At 35.8% G+C, this 24406-nt stretch overlaps 1 protein-coding gene across 6 annotated transcripts in view; it reads right to left on the reverse strand.

Moving 5' to 3' along the window:
• Window positions 1-2960: 2960 nt before the first annotated feature.
• The window catches only part of LOC115218931 (zinc finger protein 883-like), a 23157-nt gene continuing 1711 nt past the window's right edge, over window positions 2961-24406 (reverse strand). The window contains exons 1-3 of one of the 6 annotated variants that reach the window (XM_036508774.1): window positions 24215-24406; window positions 11203-11330; window positions 2961-5796 (exon numbers count right to left, since the gene is read on the reverse strand). The exon at window positions 24215-24406 is cut by the window's right edge and continues 333 nt beyond it. In XM_036508774.1, coding sequence (XP_036364667.1) covers window positions 3028-5190 — 2163 coding nt within the window. In that variant the 5' untranslated portion in view covers window positions 5191-5796; window positions 11203-11330; window positions 24215-24406 and the 3' untranslated portion in view covers window positions 2961-3027. Of the gene's footprint in view, window positions 5797-11202; window positions 11331-23606; window positions 23988-24214 lie in introns of those variants that run through there. The other 5 variants (XM_036508775.1, XM_036508773.1, XM_029788952.2 and 2 more) reach the window with 5 other exon arrangements.

Genomic DNA, 24406 nt, shown 5'->3' on the forward strand with positions numbered 1-24406 from the left:
TAATACACATGGACCTGGGTTTCTGGGTAGGGTCAATACCCAGAAACCCGGGTCTGTATGTATCACGTCATGCTGGAGATGAGAAGGATGACTTCCTTTTGCAAGTACTGATAGGGCACAGAAAGTGTGTCAATAGCCAGCTGGAGATGTCTTCCTGGGGCTACAAGCTACAGTAGCATCAACCCTTAAGGGTTAGCCACATTTAAGGGACAAATATACTTCACGATATATATATATATACTTTTATTCTTTTACTTGTTTCAGTCATTTTGACTGTGGCCATGCTGGAGCACAGCCTTTTTAATCAAAGAAATCAACCCCTGGACTTATTCTTTGTAAGCCTGGTACCTATTTTATCAGTCTCTTTTGCCGAACTGCTAGTTACAGGGACATAAACAAACCAGCATTGGTTGTCAAGCGATGGTGGCAGGGCAAACACAGACAAAAACACACACATATTTATACATACATATATACATGCATATATATATATATATATATATATACAATGAGCTTCTTTCAGTTTCCATCTACCAAATCCACTCACAAGGCTTTGGTTGGCCTGAGGCTATAGTAGAAGACACTAGCCCAAGGTGTCATGCAGTAGAATTGAGCTCAGAACCACGTGGTTGGGAAGTAAGCTTCTTACCACACATTGTTTAATTTCTGCCTTCCATGCGGGCATGGGTTGGACAGTTTGACAGGAGCTGGCCAGGCAGGAGCCTGCATCAGACTTCTGTGTCTGTTTTGGCAGGGTTTATACAGCTGGGTGCCTTTCCTAATACCAACCACCCAGCAGAGTGAATTATATATGTATGTATATATATATGAAGCAGATAGGGGGGGAAAAATCCAAGCATTGTCCTCCTGAAGCACATCTGCTTATTCCAGTCTTATAATTTAGTATATAGTTGTCATTGTTGTATTTGATGTGCGGTACATATTAGAGTTGAAAATTCTGGAAATATTGTACAACAAAACAGGAATCTGGAAAATATTTTTAGTATTATTTATTCACCATTACACATGTTTCATTAGCTAATAGGAATCACAAAATTGTACATGTTAGTTAAACATGCAAGAAATTTCTTATTCTTGAGACAGAATCAGATAACATAATTTGATTAACTGTTTCAGGAATTTCTAATAGGAAATTACTTACATGTTTATCCAACATGTACAATTCTGTGATTCCTATTAGCAAATGAAATATGTATAATGGTGATTAATATATATATATATATATACACACATATATATATGTATATATATATATATATATATATGAGGGGGTGCTGAAAAGTTCCTGGCTTTGGGTAAAAAAAAATATGGCAAGATCAGTTAATTATGACTTTATCCAACATGTTGCCCTCTCAGATTCATACACTTATTGCAGTGATCCTTCAGTTTTTCTAAGCCCTGTAAAGGAATGTGGAAGGTTGGGCTTCCAACCAGGCCTTTTGCGATATCCTTAAAGCCAGGAACTTTCAGTCCCTCCCACCTCACATGTATACACACACATGTATAAAATTTCTATGCACACTTGCACACACATTTTTATATCTACATGACTACCAAAGGTAGATAAATGGAGGTTTTGGAACATTGTTTAACAATTGGATTGAGTACATATACTGTTCAAATGCACTTAGGAAGGTGCAAAACTCACAATATCATATTTTCTTTTTACCTTCTATAACTCAAAGGCTTTATACATAAGTATATTCTTCTCATCTTTTACAAGCACCTATACAAAAAGATAGGACTATTGGTTTCATGTTAACAATGAACGAGTCAAAATATTTCTAGTTGTAGAATTGCTAGCAAGGTGGTGAGCTGGCAGAAACATTAGCATGCGGGCGAAATGCTTAGCAGTTTTTCATCTGCTGTTACGTGCTGAGTTCAAATTCCGCTGAGGTTGACTTTGCCTTTCATCCTTTCAGGGTCGATAAATTAAGTACCAGTTATGCACTGGGGTTGATGTAATCGACTTAACCCCTCTGTCTGTCCTTGTTTGTCCCCTCTATGTTTAGCCCTTTGTGGGCAATAAAGAAATAAGAATTGCTAACAAAATATGTTCCTTGTCAGCATGAAACTATTGGCTCCCAGCTTTCTCACCTATATTCCATTATAAAATTTATTAATTTATTTCCTAACTTCTGCTCTTATATACTCCTTCTTTCTATTTGTTCTACATACATACATGTTTATATATATATATATATATATATATAATCATTTCATATACACAATTTAGAAAGGTGTCAATGTACGATGGATGTCAACTTGGAAGTTCCTTTCCTGATACATTCCATTCTCTTGATACAAAATAGTGCCAGTGGTAGGATATGATGGTTGGCAATCCAAAAACATGCTCTTTGAAGTTGGTTGGTCTTACACCACATCTCCTCTCAGGTACTCATCTCTTCTCCTTTTGTCACCTATATTGAGTGAGTGAGTGAGTGAGTGAGTGAGTGAGTGAGTGAGTGTGTGTGTGTGTAGGTGTCCTCATTCCTGGCCCTACACTAATCCCTGCCATCTAATCCTTCTTCCCTAGAATTCCCTCCCTGCACATGTTCAAGAGAAATATCAATTACATTATTCTTGGCAGTCTTGGAGGCCTTGTAGAAGATCAAGAGCACAGACCCTTCTTTCATAATAAACTATTGAAAATATAAAGTTACCCTCTCTATTTGGTCATTGACTTCTCCACATACATGTATGCGTACACACACATAATCTCTAACCAGCTGGTATTATTTCATTTCTAGAATACTCTATTAATATGTAACAGAAAGATAACAATCACACGTACTGTAATGAACAACCATAATGATGTTGATGACAAGAATGACAATGATGGTGTTGTTAATGATGCTGCTGCTGCTGTTGCCAATGATGATGATGATGTTGATGGCAATGATGATGATGATGATGATGAAGCAACAAAACTTCAAACCAATGTCTTTGCAGAATAACCTGCTACACTTTATTTCAGAAATGCTATTTGAACATGTTGCAATTGTGTTAATCAGCTGCAGTTTTTTGTACTTGCTTGCCACCACCACTAGTGCTGCCACCGCCACCGCCACCACCACCACTACTGCCAACACCACTGCTATCTCCACCAAATTGTGAAGCTGAAGAACCAGGCGAATTGGTCCAGTCTCCACCAGAACCTGTTAAGTGTGGGATTGAAAATGGTCTTGACCAGAAATAATTGCTATCCCAAGTTTGCGGCATCTGGGACAAGTAGGAAGAGTTCACCCATGGAGACCCAATAGCAGGTGGTTGGAGACAAAGGGCTGAAGTGGAGGAAAGTGGCTGATTTGATGGGAAGTTCTCTTGGCGCTCCTTGTGGGAATTTTTAGCTTTTGACTGTTTTGATTGTCCGTTGGATATCATTGTCTGTTGGAGGGAATTTCTGCGCATGTCAGTTGTTGATGATAGATTAAGACAGTTCTGTGATACATTAGAACTATTAGAGTCTGAGAATGGCATTTCATAATTGTGGTGAGTGCGTAAATGATTTTTCAGATTAGCCTTTTGTGCAAAAGACTTTTCACAAAATTGACAATGAAATGACTTTTGACCTGAATGTGTTCGTCTGTGGTTATCTAAGTTAGCTCTCTGTGAGAATGACTTTGAACACAACTCACATGAGAAAGGCTTTTCTCCAGTGTGTGTTCGACGGTGGCTGTCTAAATTTGCTCTTTGGGGGAAGGATTTATCACACAGATCACACTTGAATGGACGTTCTCCTGTATGCGTACGCCTGTGACTGTCCAAGTTTGCTCTCTGACAGAAAGATTTTGGGCAGAATTCGCAACTGTATGGTCTTTCACCAGAATGAGTCCTCATGTGAATTTTTAGATTTCCTTGCTGAGCAAAACTTTTCCTACAAACTATACAGACATATGGTTTTAAACCTGTGTGTGTACGTTCATGATTTTTCAGGTCTGTTTGTTGAGAAAAACCTCGAGTGCAGAACTGACAAACAAATGGTTTTTCTCCTGTATGAGTTCTTATATGATTTTTAAGATTGATATTTAGTGTGAAGCTTTTACTGCACTCTGGACATTGAAACAGTTTCTCTCCAGTATGAATTCGGCGATGACTGTCGAGATTTGCTTTCTGGCAAAAAGACTTACTGCACAAATCACAGCTATATGGTTTTTCACCAGAGTGAGTTCGGAAATGCACTTTCAGATTTCCTTGCTGAGCAAATGATTTGCAGCACACAGTACAAATGTAAGGTTTTTGACCTGTGTGAGTTCGTTCATGATTCTTCAAGTCTGTTTGTTGTGCAAATGCTTTAGGGCAGTAGGTACAAACATATGGCCGTTCACCACTGTGTATACGATAATGTGTTTTCAAATTGATTTGCTGTGAAAAAGCTTTGCTGCATATATTGCACTCATACAATTTCTCCCCAGTATGGATGCGTTCATGATTCTTCAGGTTTGTCTGTTGCGTAAATGACTTGGAACACGTACTGCAAGCGTAAGGCTTCACACCTGTATGGGTGCGGATGTGACTATCCAGATTTGCTCTCTGTGAAAAGCATTTGTCGCAGAATTCACAATGGAAAGGCCGCTCACCAGTGTGGGTGCGTCGGTGATTGTCAAAATTTGCCCGTTGGGCAAAGGTTTTATTACAGAATTCACAGCTATATGGTTTCTCACCACTGTGTGTCATCTGATGAGTTTTTAGGTGGGCCCGCTGTGAAAATGCCTTACTGCAGTGGCCACAATAAAAATGCTTTTCATCAGCTGGTGCCCGTTCATGATTGTCAAGATTAGTTCTTCGTGCAAAGCCCTTACGGCAGATTTCGCACTTGTAAGGTTTCTGTGAGGTTGCGTTTATAGAGATTCCTGCAGATGGAATATTATTACCAGTGCTAGGCATGCCATTACTGTTACTGTTGTTGCTGTTATTGTTGTTATTGTTGTTGCTGTTGTTGTTGCAGTTGTTGCTGTTATTATTGTTGTTGATTTGTCCAGGCTGGTTAAGTTTGGCAGGTTTTTGGCTGTATAACCCACTTGCAGCAACATGTGGGTCTCTTGAGAGGAATACTTTATTGCATAGATCATAACTGAACTGGTTTCCTAAGGCATACATAGACTGGAGAGAATACATGAGCTTGGAATATTCAGAACTTGAACAGTTCTCCAGTGTGTACTTCATCATGATGTTGTTATTGTTACTATTGTTGCTTAGCTCTAGGTCAGCCCTAAATAGGTTGACCTAAGATCAAAAGTTTTCAAGATGTGTCCACGCTGTTTTGTTTTCAGCAATAATATATCAAGGGCTACATTATTCAATATGCTCTTTGTTTTTGTTTTTTAAGGTGTGATTTGTAAGCGATATGGCTGCTATTTTGACTCCATAGAGGCTCCCTCATTCTTCAATTATGTGTAAGAATAATCAAAACATTCCTTACAAAGTCACATCTCTGGGTCATAAGGTCCCTTCATTGCTCTGTAACAGTTTGTTAAACATTCTATTCAAGAGATAATGAAAAAAGACATCTTTAAAAATCAGTTGTTAATAACTGAAAAATTATTGATGGTAGACCATCAATAATAGTGCAGGGTTAAAAAACCAAAGCAGATTCACCACTGATGAAGGTAAAATTATGGAAGGAGTTCTGGAGCTGAGTAACATTAATGAATAATAGACAAAGAAGACAAACAGGAAAACTTCATGAAAGATAGTTATAGTCTGTTCCAGGCTAAAGTGGTTAGAGGTTAAATAAAAATTTCTCTCTAGGTAGTCATACAGCTGTGTTTGTGTCTGAAACAAAAGAAACAACAGGTTATTAAGTGGAATTACTGAAACATTAATTCTACAAGGAGACATTGATATCAGTAAGTTACTTTGCACATTAGGTAAGGCATGTATATGGTTTTGAAGAATCCACTAGAAATAGCAGGCAAAACTCTCTCAAATCACACCTAACTATCTTAAATAAGAGTAAGGACACATTAAATAACATTATACTGGATACCTTTAAAAATACAGGATAGTCTTTGGGTAAAACATCAACAGCAACAACATTGGGTGTATATATCCTATGATAATTACAGTGTTGGATATGAATTTTATAGACACCAATAACTTATTTGTTTACATATCTATTATATATCATGATTTGTGAACAATAATGTCATTTGTTAGAGATTTCTAACATATCGATCAATGCTTGACTGTATTTATTATGGCAAGAGTGACATGGGAGTTCTTGTGAAACATAATTCAGAACAAACTCTGCAGGATATTTGAGAGCAAAAGCAAAAGTACCAGTTTATTGGTTTTCTTGCTGATGTGTATATCATTTGATGATGTACATAAAGAGCAATATATACGTATGCAAGACATATGCATGTGTGTGTGTGTGTGTGTGTGTATGTATGTATGTATGTATGAATGTATGAATGAATGCATGCATGCATGTATGTATGAGGCTTGTGTACTAAGTGCAATGCTGTATGGTATAGGGCTAGAATGAAAGGTATCTGCAGAGATTACAAACAAATGAAATATGTACTGCTGGATATGTAAATTTAGTATGCATGAATGATGAAGCACAAATGAAGTGAGAGGAAAACTATTATATTTACTCATGTATGAATCTCCTACTTAATTAGGGTTAAATTTTGGTATAAAATTTTTTCCTCCATAGTTTTAGCTTTGCCCTGTGTATAAGTTGCACACCAGATTTTACAGTTAAAATCAAGTATAAAATAGTGTAACTTATACACAAGTATAGTAGGTATAAAAGGAATGAGTTGCAGTGTACAAGAGAGAAGACTGATGTTATAGTTATGTGATGTATATGGGGTTTGTCTGTAGTATAATAGAAGTGCTGAATACTTAAAGTGGAAGGAACTTGTGAAACAGGAAGATGTGGGGAAAAGTAGTGAAGTCTGATTTCAAGAAGCAGAACCTTGTGAAGGAGATGACAAAAGACTGTAATGATTGATGAGATGCAATTGGTGACACATGATGCTGGAGAAAACCTACCCATTTGTACAAATATATCAGAATAAATGTTAAAATATTAATAGCAATGGATGTGAGGATGTATAATTTAACACTGGATCTCTCATTTAAATTTCCATCAACTGCTTCCTCCCCTTCAATACCCTCTCATATTGCACTCAGTCCTCTCTCCTGATGAGGGACAGCAATGGATCTGACTCCCTTCTCTCCCATCATAACATCTGTGTAACAGGGGACTGTACTAGATCTGACTTTATTCAATACACCCTATCACTACCATCCTGCCAGCCAACACACTCTAACCAGTGTTCCTTTTCCACCATCTGTCACTTTTTCTTATGATTGCCCATTCTCTGTTGATATTCATTACTCTCTCTCTCTCTCTCTCATCAGGAAACATGCAACTGCCATCACTATTTCTCTTCCATTACTCCCTCCCCTACAATTCTCTCATGCAAATCATACTCCCTTTCTCTTATATTCTTTCATCATCTGTCTTGGTTTTTCTGTCATCATTCTTTCTTTGATTCACTATCTTGGTCACACTGCTTCTTAATGAACAGACAGAAGAGAACATAAAGTTGGAAGAACTCCTTAGTTTTGTTTGGTACAAGACAACTTCACTAGTGCTGGTGCTGTGATAAAATGCAGTTGTACATTCTGTAAAGTGAATGGTAAATAAGCAAAGACAACAAAGTCCTGATCTCTTGAAGTCATGACAACCTCTCGAGCACTAGTGCTAAGGTAAAATGTATGAGTACACTCTGAAAAGTGGTGGGTTCTAGGAAAGGAATTTACTCATAGAATTCTTGTTAAAATGGAATGTATAAGTGAGACATGGTCACCTGACCTATACTGGACTGTTACAACCCATCATACCCATGTCAGAATGGAAAGACAATGTAAAATATGATGATGATGATGATGATGATGATAATGACAGTAATGTTGGCAGTGATGATGATGATGATGATGGTGATGTTGATAGTGATGGTGGTGACAGAAATATGTTCATGGCAGTTGAAACACAAAAGTGAAAATTATGACAAATGTACAATTATTGGCAGAGAGGGGGAGAGGGAAGAGAGATTGAGAGAGAGAAAGAGCAGAGGTAATCCTTTAGCATTTAAACCAGCTATATCTGGTCCGAATATTCTACCTGTTTTATGTTAAAAGTAGCCAGATCCAGCTTCTCACACCTACCCTACAATGTCATAATAAAAATTATACAATTACATCATCAAAATCTCGAAGCTACAAGATAAAGCACATTTAATTCAAAACAATGTGAATACATAGGTATTGGTATTAAATTTGACAGAGTAATGTGAATGCTGAAGAATTAAATGTTTCAGTTGTTATGTGGAAGTCAGGTGACTGAACCAGTCTGAACGGATGATACAAATAGATGATAATCAGTAAAAATTGCCACACACTGACAGAAAAGGTTTCCCTAACTGAAAAAATTATAGCTACATATTTTCTATGATTAAATCATTTTAGAACAACCGACCTGAGACCAGCACCTCTAAATCATTCATACAAAACCTGTTTGGTTAGGAAGCTTGCTTCTCAAATCCAGGGTTTCAAGTTCAGTCCCACTGTGTGACACCTTGGGTGAGTGTCTTCTGCTTTAGCCTCAGGCTGACCAAAGCCTTGTGATTGAATTTGGTAGGCAGAAGTTTCTGTTGTGTGTATACATGTGTGTGAAAGCGCATGTACCTCCTAAAGCTTTTGTAAGTTAGTTAAATTAAAAGAAAAAAAAAAACACTGACTTTGATGGTTCAGTGTTGTTTTCAGTGATAAGGATCCAGATTTTAATCAACTGGCCTATCTACTCATTAAAGTCACTCATCATCATCATCATCATCATCATTTAACATCTGTTGTCCATGTTGGCATGGGCTGGATGGTTTGACCAGAGCTGGCAAGCTGGAGAGCTACACCAGGCTCGTCTGATTTGGCTTGGTTTCTATGGCTGGATGCCCTTCCTAACAGCAACCACGTTACAGAGTATGCAGGGTGTTCTTAAATAAAAAAACCCTTAAAATACTTCTCAGGTACCATCAGCATAACAAAGCTGTATTTTTGGAATTACAGGTACAACTCATCTTCTTTAAAGAGCAAGAGACAGGAATGAGAAATCCCTCACTGCAATCAAATATATTGACATTTTACCACTGTTTAACATCATTCCCCACTGCAATGTGTGTGGGATGATGAGAGAGTGTGGAGAATGAAGGAATAAGAGCAAGAAAGAGTGCGGGGAATGAAGTAATGTGAGTAATGAAAGAATGTAGAGGAAAGCATGAGCAAGGGGAATGAGCAAGGTAATGTAAGAGCTCTCAGCTATAGTCCAGGTTACAGCTAACTACATCAAATAGTAAGAAGCACCAAGTCTCCATATTATTTGTAATTGTTTTGGATTATATACATTTATATATATCTTTTATCTTTCACTTGTTTCAATCATTTGACCAAGGCTATGGTGGATCACTGCCTTTGAACAATTTTTAGTTGAGTAAATCGACCCCGGTACTTAATTCTTTTAAGCCTGTTAATAAGTATTGTATCGGTCTCTTTTGCCAAACCACTAAGTGACTGAGATGTAAACACACCAACAATGGTTGTCAAACAATACTGAGGAACAAACACAGGCACAAGAACAGACATGCATGCATGCATACATACACACACACACACACATACACACACACACATACATACATACATATGATGGACTTCTTTCAGTTTCTGTCTACCAAATCCACTCACAAAGCTTTGGCCCAAGGTTATAATAAAAGACACTTTCCCAAAGTATCATGCAGTGGGACTGAACTTGGAATCATGTAGTTTGGAAGCAAATTTCTTGCCACAGTTATGCCTGTGCCTATATATCATACACACACACACACACACACGTGCATGTGTGCACACACATATATACTTACATACTAAATACATTGTTTTGTTCACCTTTGAAATAAGTGGACTTACATGCAAACATACATATATATCTATACATACACACACTAATGTATACACATACACACATAATACAATTAATTTGTGAAAAAAGATTAAGTGAAAGAAATTGTTACATTTTGAAACACACTTATTTTTGAGATCCTTAATTTTCAACACGTCCCCTGTCATTGCACATAGAGACAATGAGGTGATTATGAAGTCCTAGAAACATGTTTTGTAGCTGATTTTAACTTATAACTTGAATCATATTAGCTGCCATAGTTTGAAAGAAATCCTTAGAATGAAGTCTTCTTGAATAACCAGTCATCATTACATGACTCTCATAAAATTAAGCTGAAGTAATTATGTTTAAAATAAAATCAACAAACAATTAGGCATAGGAGTGGCTGTGTGGTAAGTAGCTTGCTAACGAACCACATGGTTCCGGGTTCAGTCCCACTGCGTGGCACCTTGGGCAAGTGTCTTCTATAGCTTCGGGCTGACCAAAGCCTTGTGAGTGGATTTGGTTATTGGAAACTGAAAGAAGCCCGTCGTATAGATGTATATATATATGTGTGTATGCATGTATGTATGTGTTTGTGTGTCTGTGTTTGTCTCCCCAACATCACCTGACAACCGATGCTGGTGTGTTTACGTCCCCGTAACTTAGCGGTTCGGCAAAAGAGACTGATAGAATAAGTACTAGGCTTACAAAGAATAAGTCCTGGGGTTGATCTGCTTGACTAAAGGCGGTGCTCCAGCATGGCCACAGTCAAATGACTGAAACAAGTAAAAGAGTAATTATTGTATCTTTTTACTTTTACTTGTTTAATCATTCGATAGCGACTATGCTGGTGCATCACCTTTAAGAGTTTAGTTAAAGAAATCAACCTCAGTACTTATTTTTTAAAGCCGGGTACTTATTTCATTGGTCACTTTTGTTGGTCTGCTAGATTACAGGGACGTAAACAAACTAACATCAATCAAGCAGTGAGAATGGGTGACACACACACACACACACACAGGCATGATGAGTTTACAGGCAAGTTTCTAACTGCCAAAAATCACTCACAAAGCATTGGTTGGTTCATGTCAACTTAAAAAGCTAACATGGTTACTAAGTTAGCTTTTTAACCACAGAGCCATTCATATGCCTGTAATTAATTTTTTCAATGACAATGCTAAAATAGATGCATCAAACTTTTAAATGTAGTTTACAAAATTACTTACATTCTGTAAGAGAATTACTGACTAGTAACTGGTACTGAAGAAGAGGTGTAACAGAAACAGCAAAGACTTCTATTGTAAGTTGCCTTTAACATATTTGTGAAGGGACTGAATAATGTTATAGAATCCATCTGTGAAAATACAAAAGAAATGAGAATAGGATAACTCAGTTGAGCACCAGTTTGTTTGGTATCTCACCATTAAGTTCTCAATTTTCTACTAGTCTTTCTGTATCTTTATCTGTTCTGTTATTGACCCACCAATCTGTGAGTGAGAAGTAATCTTATTAGGGTTAGGAAATTCCTGGCTCTGTTTATGGTAATTTCTTAAGATTACTTTTATATTTCTAGCTTTACTCTGTTGTATAATACATATCTGTTCATCCATCTGTATGAAACATATTTCCTCTCTAAAGAAGTAGTATATTGGTTTGAAATTTTGGCACAAGGCCAGTAATTTTGGGGGAGAGATAAGTTGATTCCATTGACCCCAATGTTCAACTGATAATTATTTTATCGACCCCAAAAGTATGAAAGGCAAAGTTAACTTAGGTGGAATTTGAACTCAGAATGTAAAGATAGATGAAATGCTGCTAAGCATTTTGCCCAGCATGCTAATAATTCTGCCAGCCCATCACCTTGAGGAAGTTATATATTGAGCAACCATAACACCTCTAAATAATATTGAAAGGATTTAATAGAAAGCACCATCAACTGGAGCTTCTTTTGATATCTTCATTCATTTATGTTAAGGTACAAGGAAATTTCCACTACACTGTTGCAGTTCATCTGGAAACTCGAAAACTAGGGCTGACATGATCTCCAATGAAATGAAATATTATTCATAATGCCAAACTATACTTTTATGGGAACTGGAACTGTTTCATCTAGAATTCTAGATTATGAAGTATTGTTACCATCTTGAAAAACTGTCAAAGTTCCAAGATGTCTGAACACTGCATCCCATAGAAACCAGTTCCAGTGGGAGCTTCAACCTCCTAATGGAAGGAAATGGAAAGGATGTATTTAGAAAATAGAGGAATTATTCATAAAATTTGTATTAGAAAATAAAAATAGTAAGATATTCATCACAAACGCCTCCATTACATAAAATTTTTAACATCTCTAAAGCTCCCCATTGTACGTTCATCAGGAACCCATTGATGGAGGAAAAAAAGAAATTTTGGACATTTTGGGATTTTATTAAAATCAATGGTAAATTTGATCATGTCAAAAAAGAACATGTCAGTTATAATATTAAAGAAAAATGAACCTAGGAAGAATATAAGATTTATTTCCTTTATTTTAGAATGATGAATGTATTCAGTTGATGGGTTCTACTGTGGGATGAAACAACTGGGTGCAGCTGTTTGGATACATGAAGCAATAGACAAAAATAAAAGGCATGGTTGTGTGGTTTGCAACCTCATGGTTCTGGGTTCAATTCCACTGCACAGCACTTTGGGCAAGTGTCTCCTACTATAGCCACAGGCTGACAAATATCAGGAGTGAACTTGGTAGATGGAAACTATGTGGAAGCCCTTTGTGTATATATATCCAAAGTAATCAATTACTGTGTAGTGTCATACAATATACCCATGCAACAGAAAATCCAAGAAATCCAAACAATAAATTTTTCTGTATGGAGTACATAAAGCATGAAGTTGAGGTGTGAAAAGTAGAAACCGATTAATTTTTTTTTATATGACTTCCATAAGATTACAACTGTTTTGTAACCTTTGGCATGTAGAATTATTAATTGTGGTGTGCAAAATTATATGTACATGTTTATATCAATATGTATGCTCAGCATTATACAATACAATCATATATTCACAAATTGATGCAAATAAAGAAAGCTAACTCATCAGGTCATCAGAAACATCATGGGTACATCTATGATTCAACTCTAAACATAAACACAAAGTTTACCTTTATATGTACAATGTATGGAAGGCCAGAATTGGACAACATTGAAATAATTTGGTCAGTAAAGGGAAACAAAGAGAAAAATAGATCTGCTAGTGGTATTATTCTTTATAGAAGAATTTCACCTATGAACGCACCCAAATCAATTAAGTCAAAGTATTTGAAATTTATTAAAAGAATTTACAATTCTTAATTAAAGTAAAATAACTAAAAGTAAACTAAAATAAGCAAATATAAGCCAAATCTTTTTGCAGAAAAATTTTGTTTGGATTTCCTAGATTTTTAGTTCTATAGACACGTTGCATTACACTACTTGGTCATTGATTACTATGTAAACCCCAATTCTGAATGGGGAGCTTACTGTGAATTCTGCTTGATCCTCTGAATCCAACTTTTCCTCTCCTCTGATATATATATACTATTTTACTTGTTTCAGTCATTTGACTGTAGCCATGCTGGAGCACTGCCTTTAGTCAAGCAAATCAACCCCAGGACTTATTCTTTGTAAGCCTAGTACTTATTCTATCGGTCTCTTTTGCTGAACTGCTAAGTTACAGGGACGTAAACACACCAGCATCGGTTGTCAAGCGATGTTGGAGGGGGGACAAACACAGACACACAAACACACATATATAGAGAGAGACATATATATGCGTGTGTGTCTTTGTATTTGCCCCCTCTTTCTACTATTTGACAACTGGTGTTGGTTTGTTTACATCTCCAAGCAGTTCAGTAAGAATTCAATAGAATAAGTATCAGACTCAAAAAGACAAAATGTAAACAAAAAAGAAGGAACTGATGTTGATTTGTTCAATGAGACCCCCTCAAGGTCGTGCTGCAGTATGGCCACAATCCAATGACTGACATGAGTAAAAGACAGTAAAAATTAAAAAAAAAACCTGCTTATTGATTTTGTCTGTAGCTAAATATTCTGCAGAAACTGTTTATGTGATTCTGAAGCAGAAACAGTATGACCAGACTGGACTGGACCTTTAAATGAAAAGCACAAACCATCTGATGGGTTTCACACAGTTCTGTTGACCCAGTTTCACTCGTAAAGATTGGTTAACCTGAGGCTATAACAAAAAATACTTACCTAAGATGTCACACAGTGGGATTGAACTCAAGGACTAGTGATTGTAAAGTGAATTTCTTGACAGAGTGGTCATGCTGCCAACAACTGGAGCAAGTGACTAAGTACCTGATCTTGTTAGTAAACAACTATCTCACTTTTACTCTCAGGGCCAGCAAACCTCTAATTACATAAAACAAGAAAAGACCAATTCTATACGAGTACAGGCATATTCAAATAGATTTATGCAAATCCTATACATGTCTCCTCATTTCCCACAGGTGTTAAATTTACAGAAAAAAAAAGTGTTAAATCAATCAATAATAAATGTATGATAGAACACATGGGAAAAATAGGCTTTGTTCCAAAACCCCAAAGTTACCCTGAGCATTGTGGATGATGACGGGGGTAGTCTTTTGCACTATTCTTAAGCAGAAACTTTGATTGTTGAGCTATGTTATCAAAGATCAATTCGTGATAAGCATAACATATTACAGTTGAATAATCATAGGCACAGGTGTGATTGTATGGTAAGAAGCTTGCTTCCCAACCACATGGTTCTGGGTTCAGTCCTACTATGTGGCACCTTGGACAAGTGTTTTCTACAATAACCTTGGAGTGACCAAAGACTTGTGAGAGGATCTGGTCGATGGAAACTAAAAGAAACTTGCCCATCTATCCATCCCTCCCTCCCTCCCTCTCCCTCCATCCATTAAAAAAATAAGTCCTGGGATCGATTTGTTCAACTAAAACCTTTCAAAGCAGTATCCCAGTATGTCTCCAATCAAATGACTGAAATAAGTAAGAAAATAAAAGAGGTATACTGTTTTATCTTGGACAAGTGATAAATGAAGATAGATGTGTAATGAACCTAAAACAATTCTATTTTCTGTTTCTATCAATTTCTATTTATACTTTTTGACAGATCACTGGTTTATCTTTTGTTTTATCATTTACGGGGCTGTGGCCATGCTTGAAGGATTTAGTCAAACAAATCAGCTTTAATACTTTTGTGTCTAGTTTTAGTTTGTTACTTACTGTATCGGTCGGTCTCTTTTGTTGTACTGCTTAGTTATGAGAACATAAACAAACCACTTGTTTTGGAGAGAGACAAATACAAAAACACACACACATGTATACACACGCATATATACTTACACACACACACACATACACACAATTGGCTTCTTTCAGTTTCTGTCAACCAAATCCACTCACAAGGCTTTGGTTGGCCTGAGGCTATAGTAAGACATTTGCCCAAGGTGTCACTCAGTGGGACTGAATATGGAACCATGTGTTTGGGAAGCAAGCTTCTTACCACACAGTAAGGCCTGCGCCATATATAATAATAATAATAATAATAATAATAATAATAATAATAATAATAATAATAATAATAAGTGACAACAAAAGAATGAGACCTCGGTATAGATAAGTAGAGGATTATTTATATATTATTATTTAGGACAAACAGTAAGTTGTCATTATAGTACTAGGAGTTTCGAATGCCGGAGCAAAAAGCTACGATGCATTCTCGTTGGCTGTTATATATATATTGTCAGTAAGTCATAAATCCAAAAATTCAAAAGAGAAGCACACTCTAAGTAATAGAGATAAAGATAGTTATAGCTGGTTCATAGGGTTACCCAGGGTTTTGTGCCCATAAAACACTTAGGTTTATGGATGTGAAACCCTGGGTAACCCTATGAACTGGTCATAACTATCTATCTATCTATCTATCTATACATACATATAGTCACCATGCTTGACTGCTAAATCCACAAGTTTTTTATATTCTCTCTCTGTTTATTTTTATCTTATTCCTTTCTGTTGAAGAGCGTAGGCTTGAAAGGTAAAAGACTTTTTCAATTTCCCGAGCCTAATACACCTACTTGTTGTTCATACACCTGTCTTTGTCTTTTGTTTTTCTATAAATTTCAACTATATATATATATATATATATATATATATATATATATATATTATATATATATATATATTATTATATATATATATAATATATATATATATATATATAATATATATATATATATATATATTATATATATATATAAAAGAGAGTTTGTATGTATGTGTGTGTGTGTGTGTGTGTGCAAATGTTCCTTATGCATTCCAAAACTGAGTTGCCGATTTTGATGTATAGGGTATCAAACGATTCAGCAATCTTTCAGCTACCTACTAAACTTTATTTTCATTTACATATTCACATTACAAAAATTTAACATCATAATTTTTCCTTTAATCACCTATTGTAAATGACATTTTATACCACCACCAGAACAACGACAACATCACATATGAGTGTGTTCATGCATTCGTTACATATGTTAGGCCGATGACTGAGAAGTATATGTATCTGTCAGTATACATACATTTTTGTGATGACTGACATACACATACACATCTAAAGACAGAGACAGACATATGCAGGGGCAGAGATAGGCCTTAGGTGTGTGTGAATGCATGTCTGTATGTGTTTGTCTGTATGTGACTATATTGCCCAACAGTGAAACGCGCTGATTTTGAAAGAGTTTAGTTTAGTTGTGGCCTGGACGTTGAATGAACAACATTCCCTTTGAAGTATCACCAACATGAAGATTTGGCTGATTTGACAATACTTACAATACGCACAAATATATCTGAAAAAAAAAAATGTTATTCTGGTTATTATAACAAATTTAGAAACTTGGCGAAGTAGAAAGCCTTAGCAGCTCTTTCGTTATAATTACAGAAATGTTATTCCACTCCTTATAACCAGTTTGAAGATAACCCTTTTAAACAGTCTAAGCATTCTCATCGTATTCCTGCTATGTTGTTTCATCACTGAGTATTCAATGCTGCATCACCATTTTACTGAATTAGTCAGTATTTATTCTACAGCTTATAACCTCACACAGCTAAAATATATAGTAATGTCAAATTAATTTATGCCCTTCACTAAATGTTTTAAATTAATTAACGTTCATAACAGCAACATATTCCTTTGAATACACTTTGTTCAGCATTCATTTCAAAATTGTAAAATAATAAATTATTTTTGTACGAAAAATTGAATTAAGCCTTCTGAATTTTCTTGGAGTTTCACTTTCTTCACCATGAAATTTATTCAGTTGTGAATTTTATAACATTTAGTACATGTTCCAAATAAATTTTGACACTCTGTACTTTGTTACATTGGTGACACATAGTAACTTTTGCTAAATTGGTCACTTTCCAACGCTGGAATATTTCTTTTGGAAATATTCCCTAAAAGAATTGTTTTATAGCATAACTATGCCACAAAAAGTATGTTTTGCACCTATATTGACTACATTTCATTTTGCTTGAACTTTGTGTGTGTATGTTTTGCTGTTTTCAATATTATCAATTTTATGAGTGTGTGTGTGTCTGTGAGTGTGTGTGTTTCTGCATTTGTTATGTCTATAGTAAAGAACATTTAACACTGTTTTTATGAACCCACATCTAACGAAGTAGCCATCCTTATGGTAGGTGATCCCTATGAAAATCATGATATTCTCATTCGTGCTCAAGATAACAACCATAAACATGTTTCACAGACACATCCCTCTTATGGTGCTCTCCAGTATCCTCTTATTCAGTGGAAAGGACAAGATGGGTACCATTTCAATATTCCACAAATTGCACCTGCAACAGGAGAGCCAATTACAAACAAAAAGTTGTCATCAAATAACTTCTATTCTAACCAACTGATGTTAAAACCAGAACAAATCAATTACACATGTCAACTAAACTTTATTTTCAATTACATATTTATTACATTATTTTAACCAGCTTTAGTTATTTGAAATACACTGCTCTACAATGACCAGGTTTCATTAGAAAGTGAAAATAGTTTCACACTTTCAATTTGAACCAAAATTATAACGTGTGCATTATGTGAGTGACAATGTGTGAATAATGAAAGTAATGTTTCTCTGAATTAGTCACACCAAATAAACTGTTTTTAGCACAACAACTCTTTTTTTTACTACTAAAATAACCTCAGAAACAAGGTCAGGTGGCACAATTTTGAGGTTATTTTGGAGCAATATTTTGATTTGCTTCTGTTTCACTTTCATCCAATGTTCCACGTATGCATAGAATTCTACTCAGACAAAAATTAATGAAAATATACACATAAATATTGTATTAAAATAAGCTGCAACCAAAAAAATTCCATTAAGACATCCATTTCTTTATATGTTATGAGGAAGTACAGTCACTCACTCTCGTTCTCTCATGCACACACACAAAAAAGATGTATGCATATGTATAAGAAAATGTGTATGTGAGTGAGAGAGAGCGAGTGAGTGCCACTTACATACATGCACAAAAATTCATACATCACACACCTTTATTCCATCACTCTCTCTTTTTCTCTCTCTCTCACACACACACACACATCCGTATATCTTTCACTTTCTGCTCTCACTTCCAAGCAAATGCTGCCTTTTCACTTTCTCTTCTCTTTCAATTTCTGCTCCCTTCAAAACATAGAGAAATTAACAGTTGTTTATGGAAATTATTTACATTTGAAGGATATTTGTCCTCATCATGTTTGTTGTTAACACAACGTTTCGGCTGATATACCCTCCAGCCTTCGTCAGATGTCTTGGGGTAATTTCAAACCTGGGTTCTCATTCCTAAGGCATTTTTCAATGTTATTATTATTATTATTATTCAGGTCACTGCCTGGAATTGAACTTGGAATCTTGGGGTTAATAGCCCGCACTCTTAACCACTACGCCATACGCCGATTAAAAGCGCGGGCTATCAACTCCAAGATTCCAAGTTCGATTCCAGGCAGTGGTCTGAATAATAATAATAATAATAATAATAATGATAATAATAATAATAATAACAACATCGAAAAACACCTTAGGAATAAGAACTCAAGTTTGAAATTTCCCCAAGACACCTGAAACAGCCGAAACATTGTGTTAACAACAAACAAGATGAGGACAGAACTGTGTTTAGGGAAATTAATGAACAATCATATGATTCCATATGATTGAGTTGACAAATTTGCTTCTTCAATTGAAAGAATGCCTTAAATAACACACACACACTCTTGGTAAAACTTCTGTATGAATTATGTTATTTCTTGCAGCGTGCATGTGCAAATTTACAGCTCAAATCCAATTGAAATAACCTTTTCCTATTCTGTAATTTGTGTTTGTGATGAGCGTATTTAAAAACCTGATCTTCGATATAAACTTAAAAGGAAGTTGTCCCAGAAATCCTGTCCTTTACCTCTTCTTTCTAGCATGTCCGAGACGACATTTGTGCTCCCTGCTTATTTCTTTCTTAAATTTTTTTTGATTCCTATGTTTGCAATAATATGAGATTAGGATTTCACCCACAAAACATGTTCTCAATATTTTAATTTTCTCCCTCTCCACACCAAATTCATTTTTTACTTTCTTCAAATTTTGTCTTGGTAATCCATGGAGAAAAAAGCAGAGAGTATGAATCTTTAAGAATTTTACCCATCACCTCACCACTTTCAAAAAGCTTACAAACTCCCAATGTTTCACTTTTAGCATTTTGGAAAGTCTGAAAGTTTCTTCAGAAATGTTGTATACCTGTTTTTTCTAGCATGTCAGGTTTTCTGGTGGTGGTCTGGTGTTTTTTACGTCTGCTATTTCAGTAGAATTCTATGCATGCATGAAACATCAGACAAAAGTGAAAGATTGGGAGATTTTAGCTTTTTGAAAGCAGGAAGGTGATAGATGGGCAAGGTGGGGGAGTGGGCATTGAGTGTTTCTTTAAGAAAAATGTAAAAAAAAAATTTCCCAGGCTCATAATATACGCACACACAAGGGACTTCCATAAGTGTCTATTTAATAAATTCACCCACAAGGCATTGGCTGGCTCAAGGCTATTGTAGAAGACACATGCCCAAGGTGCTGCATAGTAGGACTGAACCTGAAACCATATAGTTACAAAGTGAGCCATGCTGGATGCTGGTGTAAACTGTCACTCATTTCCTTGGTTACCTGACACTTTGTAAACTTCACTGAATTTTCAAAAATAAGCAAATAAATAAATATATTGGTGCAGGTGTGACTCTGTGGCAAGAAGTTTGCTGACTGAACCAGAAACCATATGGTTGGGAAGCAAGCTTTTTACTACACAGCTACGTCTGTGCTTAGTATGCTTTTGCTAATTGTTTTTAGTACCTATGTAATAACCAAAAGGAGAGAGAGTTGCACAAGCTCTTGGCAGGTCCAGTTGAGTAGACTAGAGCAATGAGAAATGAAGTGCCTTGCTTAAGGACAAAATAAACTGCTCAGTCCAGAAATCAAACTCACAACTTTATGATTGTGAACCCAACACCCTAACCACTAGGCCAGTTAACAATCCTTCAAAGTTCAAGCTAAGTGCTAATGGCATAGATTTCCCTTGTCTGGAAAGGTGTATAAAAGTCATAGATGCTGTTTCTGATCTGATGACTTCCTTCTTTGTAGTCTCTTACATAACAATAGCCTCATTCTTGTAGCAGTCCTCTACTAACTCTTGTTACTTGGTTTTCTTCCTCTCTTGAAGCTCCTCTATCCTTTCCTCCAAGGACACTGTTAAATTCATTGTTACCTTGGAAACCAAGATGATATATGATCTCAGGAAGGTCTTTGTGATGTGTGCTGGAAACTTTAGCCATTTCTCCAGATCAGTTCCATCACTCAGTCCCATGTTATGGAAAGTGATCAAGTGAGATGTTCTCGGGTATTTTCATTGGCTGCTCTCCATCTTTGATAAAAGCTATACTTCTGGCTGTAGTGCTACCGTTTTTTGCTGTTGCTAGTCTCCTTGCTGATTGCATCAGGGATGCTCTTGGGGATCTGATAACGTCTCCAGTGAGAGTATCCTTAACTAAGTACCTTGGAGCAGTTGTATAAGATGTGCTCAATGCTCCTTGTCTTAGAAAACATGGGTCATGCAAGGGTTTCCACTGAGCTCTCTGTATGTGGTTTAGATGGACTTAGGAGGACATAATAGACTCTGGATCAAGAAATTGGTTCTCTGTGGGTTCCTGTTTCAAATATCCTTCAACAGGTAACATTCCATTCCATTGCCTGCTCTTATTGCTTGTGTTTTCCCTACTAATGCTTGCATCTCTTCCTGCACTAGCTTCCACCTCTCCTTCCTGCTAGCTGCATCATACTGGATTGCAGTTGAGTTTCTGAATTCAGTCCAGCCCTGTGTCACTTTCCTTAGGAGGGCTTTGTGTTTCAGGTGTCCCACTGCCTGCTGGTCTACCTTGGCTGTTACCCACTAACTCCCTCTTCTCACAGCAATCCATGTACAAAATCAGTAGAGCACCACCAGTTCCAGTGGTGTTACTCTATTGATTTTTGCCAATCACTACCCTTATCTCTGACTGAATAATGGTAGGATGTTTGCTGAAGAAAATTTGGCTGCTTCATTCAGTGTGTTGAGTAACTAGAAGCTTCCATCTTCTGACAGCTTGTCACACATTGTATTACATTCTTGGTTAAGACTTTCAACTCTACCAGTTTTGCAAAATAACTTCACATCATTCTTATCTAATTAAGAAATGAGTTGAAAGATAATACATATATACATATATATATATATATATATATATATATATAAAATATTATTCGAGACAAAACCACTATTTTGCAAAACAAACAAGGAAAGACTTAATTAATACATAAAATTTTAATAAATAGTCAAAATTATTAAAATTTTATGTATTAATTAAGTCTTTCCTTGTTTGTTTTGCAAAATAGTGGTTTTGTCTCGAATAATATTTTATAATATTTTACTATAAAATCGATTTAATCCTAAATCTGATTTTTTCCCTGTAAATTTGGATTTATTCCCTAATATTTATTATTATATATATATATATATATATATATATATATATACACAGCTGTCTGCACACATGAAGAGGATGGACAAAGCATATAGATAGTGGTTATAGTACAAAATTAAACCAAACTAAAACCAATTTTAACCCTTTAACATTTAAATCACCAGATTTGGCCCAAATATTCAGTCTTATTTTATGTTCAAACTCGTCAGATTCAGTCTCTCATGCATACCCAACAACGTCATTCTGAAAATAAACAATCATATCGAAATCTCAAAGCTACGAAACAATGCATGATTAATTCAAAACAATGTGAATAAATAAGCATCACATTTAATACAGTAATCTAAATGTGAAAATGTTAAGCAAAACCCATTCTGTGTTAGCTATTGGACAAAACACAATATTGTACAAATATTTGCACTTTATTTAATTTAGAAATTTGGTTTAAGTTCTCCCTCCTGAACTGCTGTTGATTTGATTTGAGCTCACTGAAACAAATGGTGTTATATCTATGTCAATTTTCTCTGATTTCCACTTAGCATCTTTTAACTGAAACTAAGCACTGACCCATGTCCGTTAAGTAGATAGGATCCCTAATTCTATATTGGCTAAATTTGGTCACTTGTGGAGAGGCAGGTTGCAAATGAACATCAGGTCAGTCTTGACTCAGTAACCCTAGGATCAAAGGTCTTGCACACTGACCACACTGTCGAATTGTATGTCAGGGACAATAGGGACAATACATTGTCCCTAATATAAAATGTAAACGTATGTTGTTGTTTATGTTTTTGTAGTAAGAGGAGTGATGCGAAGATTTGGCGGTTATATTTTTTAGTAATTTGGGTGTCCGTAAAAACATCATCGATGGAAGAATACGTGTTTAGGTTTATCTAGGAAAGTTACATTTATATAAACACTGTTATTTTCTAATTAAAAAGAAAAATAAGTATATGCTATTGTTAAATAAAGAATTGTATGTGTGTGTGGTCGAATCATTTGCGTGAGGATGTACGTCTGTAAACGGGTGTGAGTGTATGTTGTGTGTTTATTTGAATGTGTGTGAATGTGGACGAATTACAAAATTCATAATTGAAAGGAGATAGATACAGAGAGAGAGAGAGAGAGAGAGTATGTATGAATGTCAATGAGTGTAAAGTGTGTGCGAGCGTGATAGGAGAGGGTTCGTGTGGGAAGCTGTGATTTGGAGTTTGCATCGGGAAAAAAAAAACTATAAAAGGATAATGAACAATAAAAATACGGTGATCGAACATGAGAAATAACGCCCACCATATGCTGGAGAAAGATATAGAAGGGGGAAAAAAGTGAAAGAGCAAGGAAGAGGAAAGAAAGGAAAGAGAAGAGAAGGAAAATAAAAAAAAACAAATGAAAAAGAAAGACAAGAGAGAAAAGGTTAATTAGAAAATGAAAGGATGGATATATAGAAAGAATGAGGCAAATATAGAAGAGGAGGTATGTATGAATATAAGGAAGAAGAGAAAACTGAGGGAAAGGGAGGGGGATATAAGAAAATCGATATTACCGGTCAAATAACAGCGCAATATATTTAGGTTGTTCCCCTCCCCCTTTTCTATTGGAGTATCAGGACCAATAGCTTTCTTTCAGTCGCCAGGCACAAACAAATACTTATAATTTCTTATTGCTACTATTATAGCTATTGTCATCGTTATAATTGTTATAGTTTGTTATTATTTTGTCTATCCCTGCTATGTTTTGGGAAAAGCAAAATCATAATGTGATGTTTTGATAAACGTTTCTTGAGAGGACTGCTAGGGTGATTTTTCTACTTGGCCTGGTTGAAACTAACATCAAATAACTGGCCTGACAAACGACCGGGTGTATAGCAACAGAAGGCATTTATATTTGGTTATTCTTTAACGGATGGTTGAATAGCCGTGTCCAAACGAAGTTGGGTCGGTCGGTCAGCAAACACATATGTATGTGTATGTGTACATATAAACTTTTTTATACTGCGTTCTTGTTTGTTTGTTTCTTTCTTTGCTGTTAGTTTGCTTGCATTCAAGATCATTTGACAAGATTCAAAAAGGCGGGGAGCCCTACTTAAACGAAACTCTGGTTACAGCTATACCAATCCAGAAGTAAATATACATAAAAAAAAAACCTCCTTACCTTGAAATATTAAAACCAGGACATAAATGACAAACTACAACAATGAGTAGCAGCAATAACAACAAAGCAACAATTTCTTTTTCTCTCTCACTGTTCACTCGCACCGGGCAGTTTTCGTTTGTTTAAACAGTTGTTTTTTCTTTTCGTTTTATTTTCTTTGTTGTTATAGTTTAGCCCCCGGTCAATCTTAAC

Source organism: Octopus sinensis, linkage group LG14, assembly GCF_006345805.1.
Source record: "Octopus sinensis linkage group LG14, ASM634580v1, whole genome shotgun sequence".
In the NCBI taxonomy this organism is placed as follows: domain Eukaryota; kingdom Metazoa; phylum Mollusca; class Cephalopoda; order Octopoda; family Octopodidae; genus Octopus; species Octopus sinensis.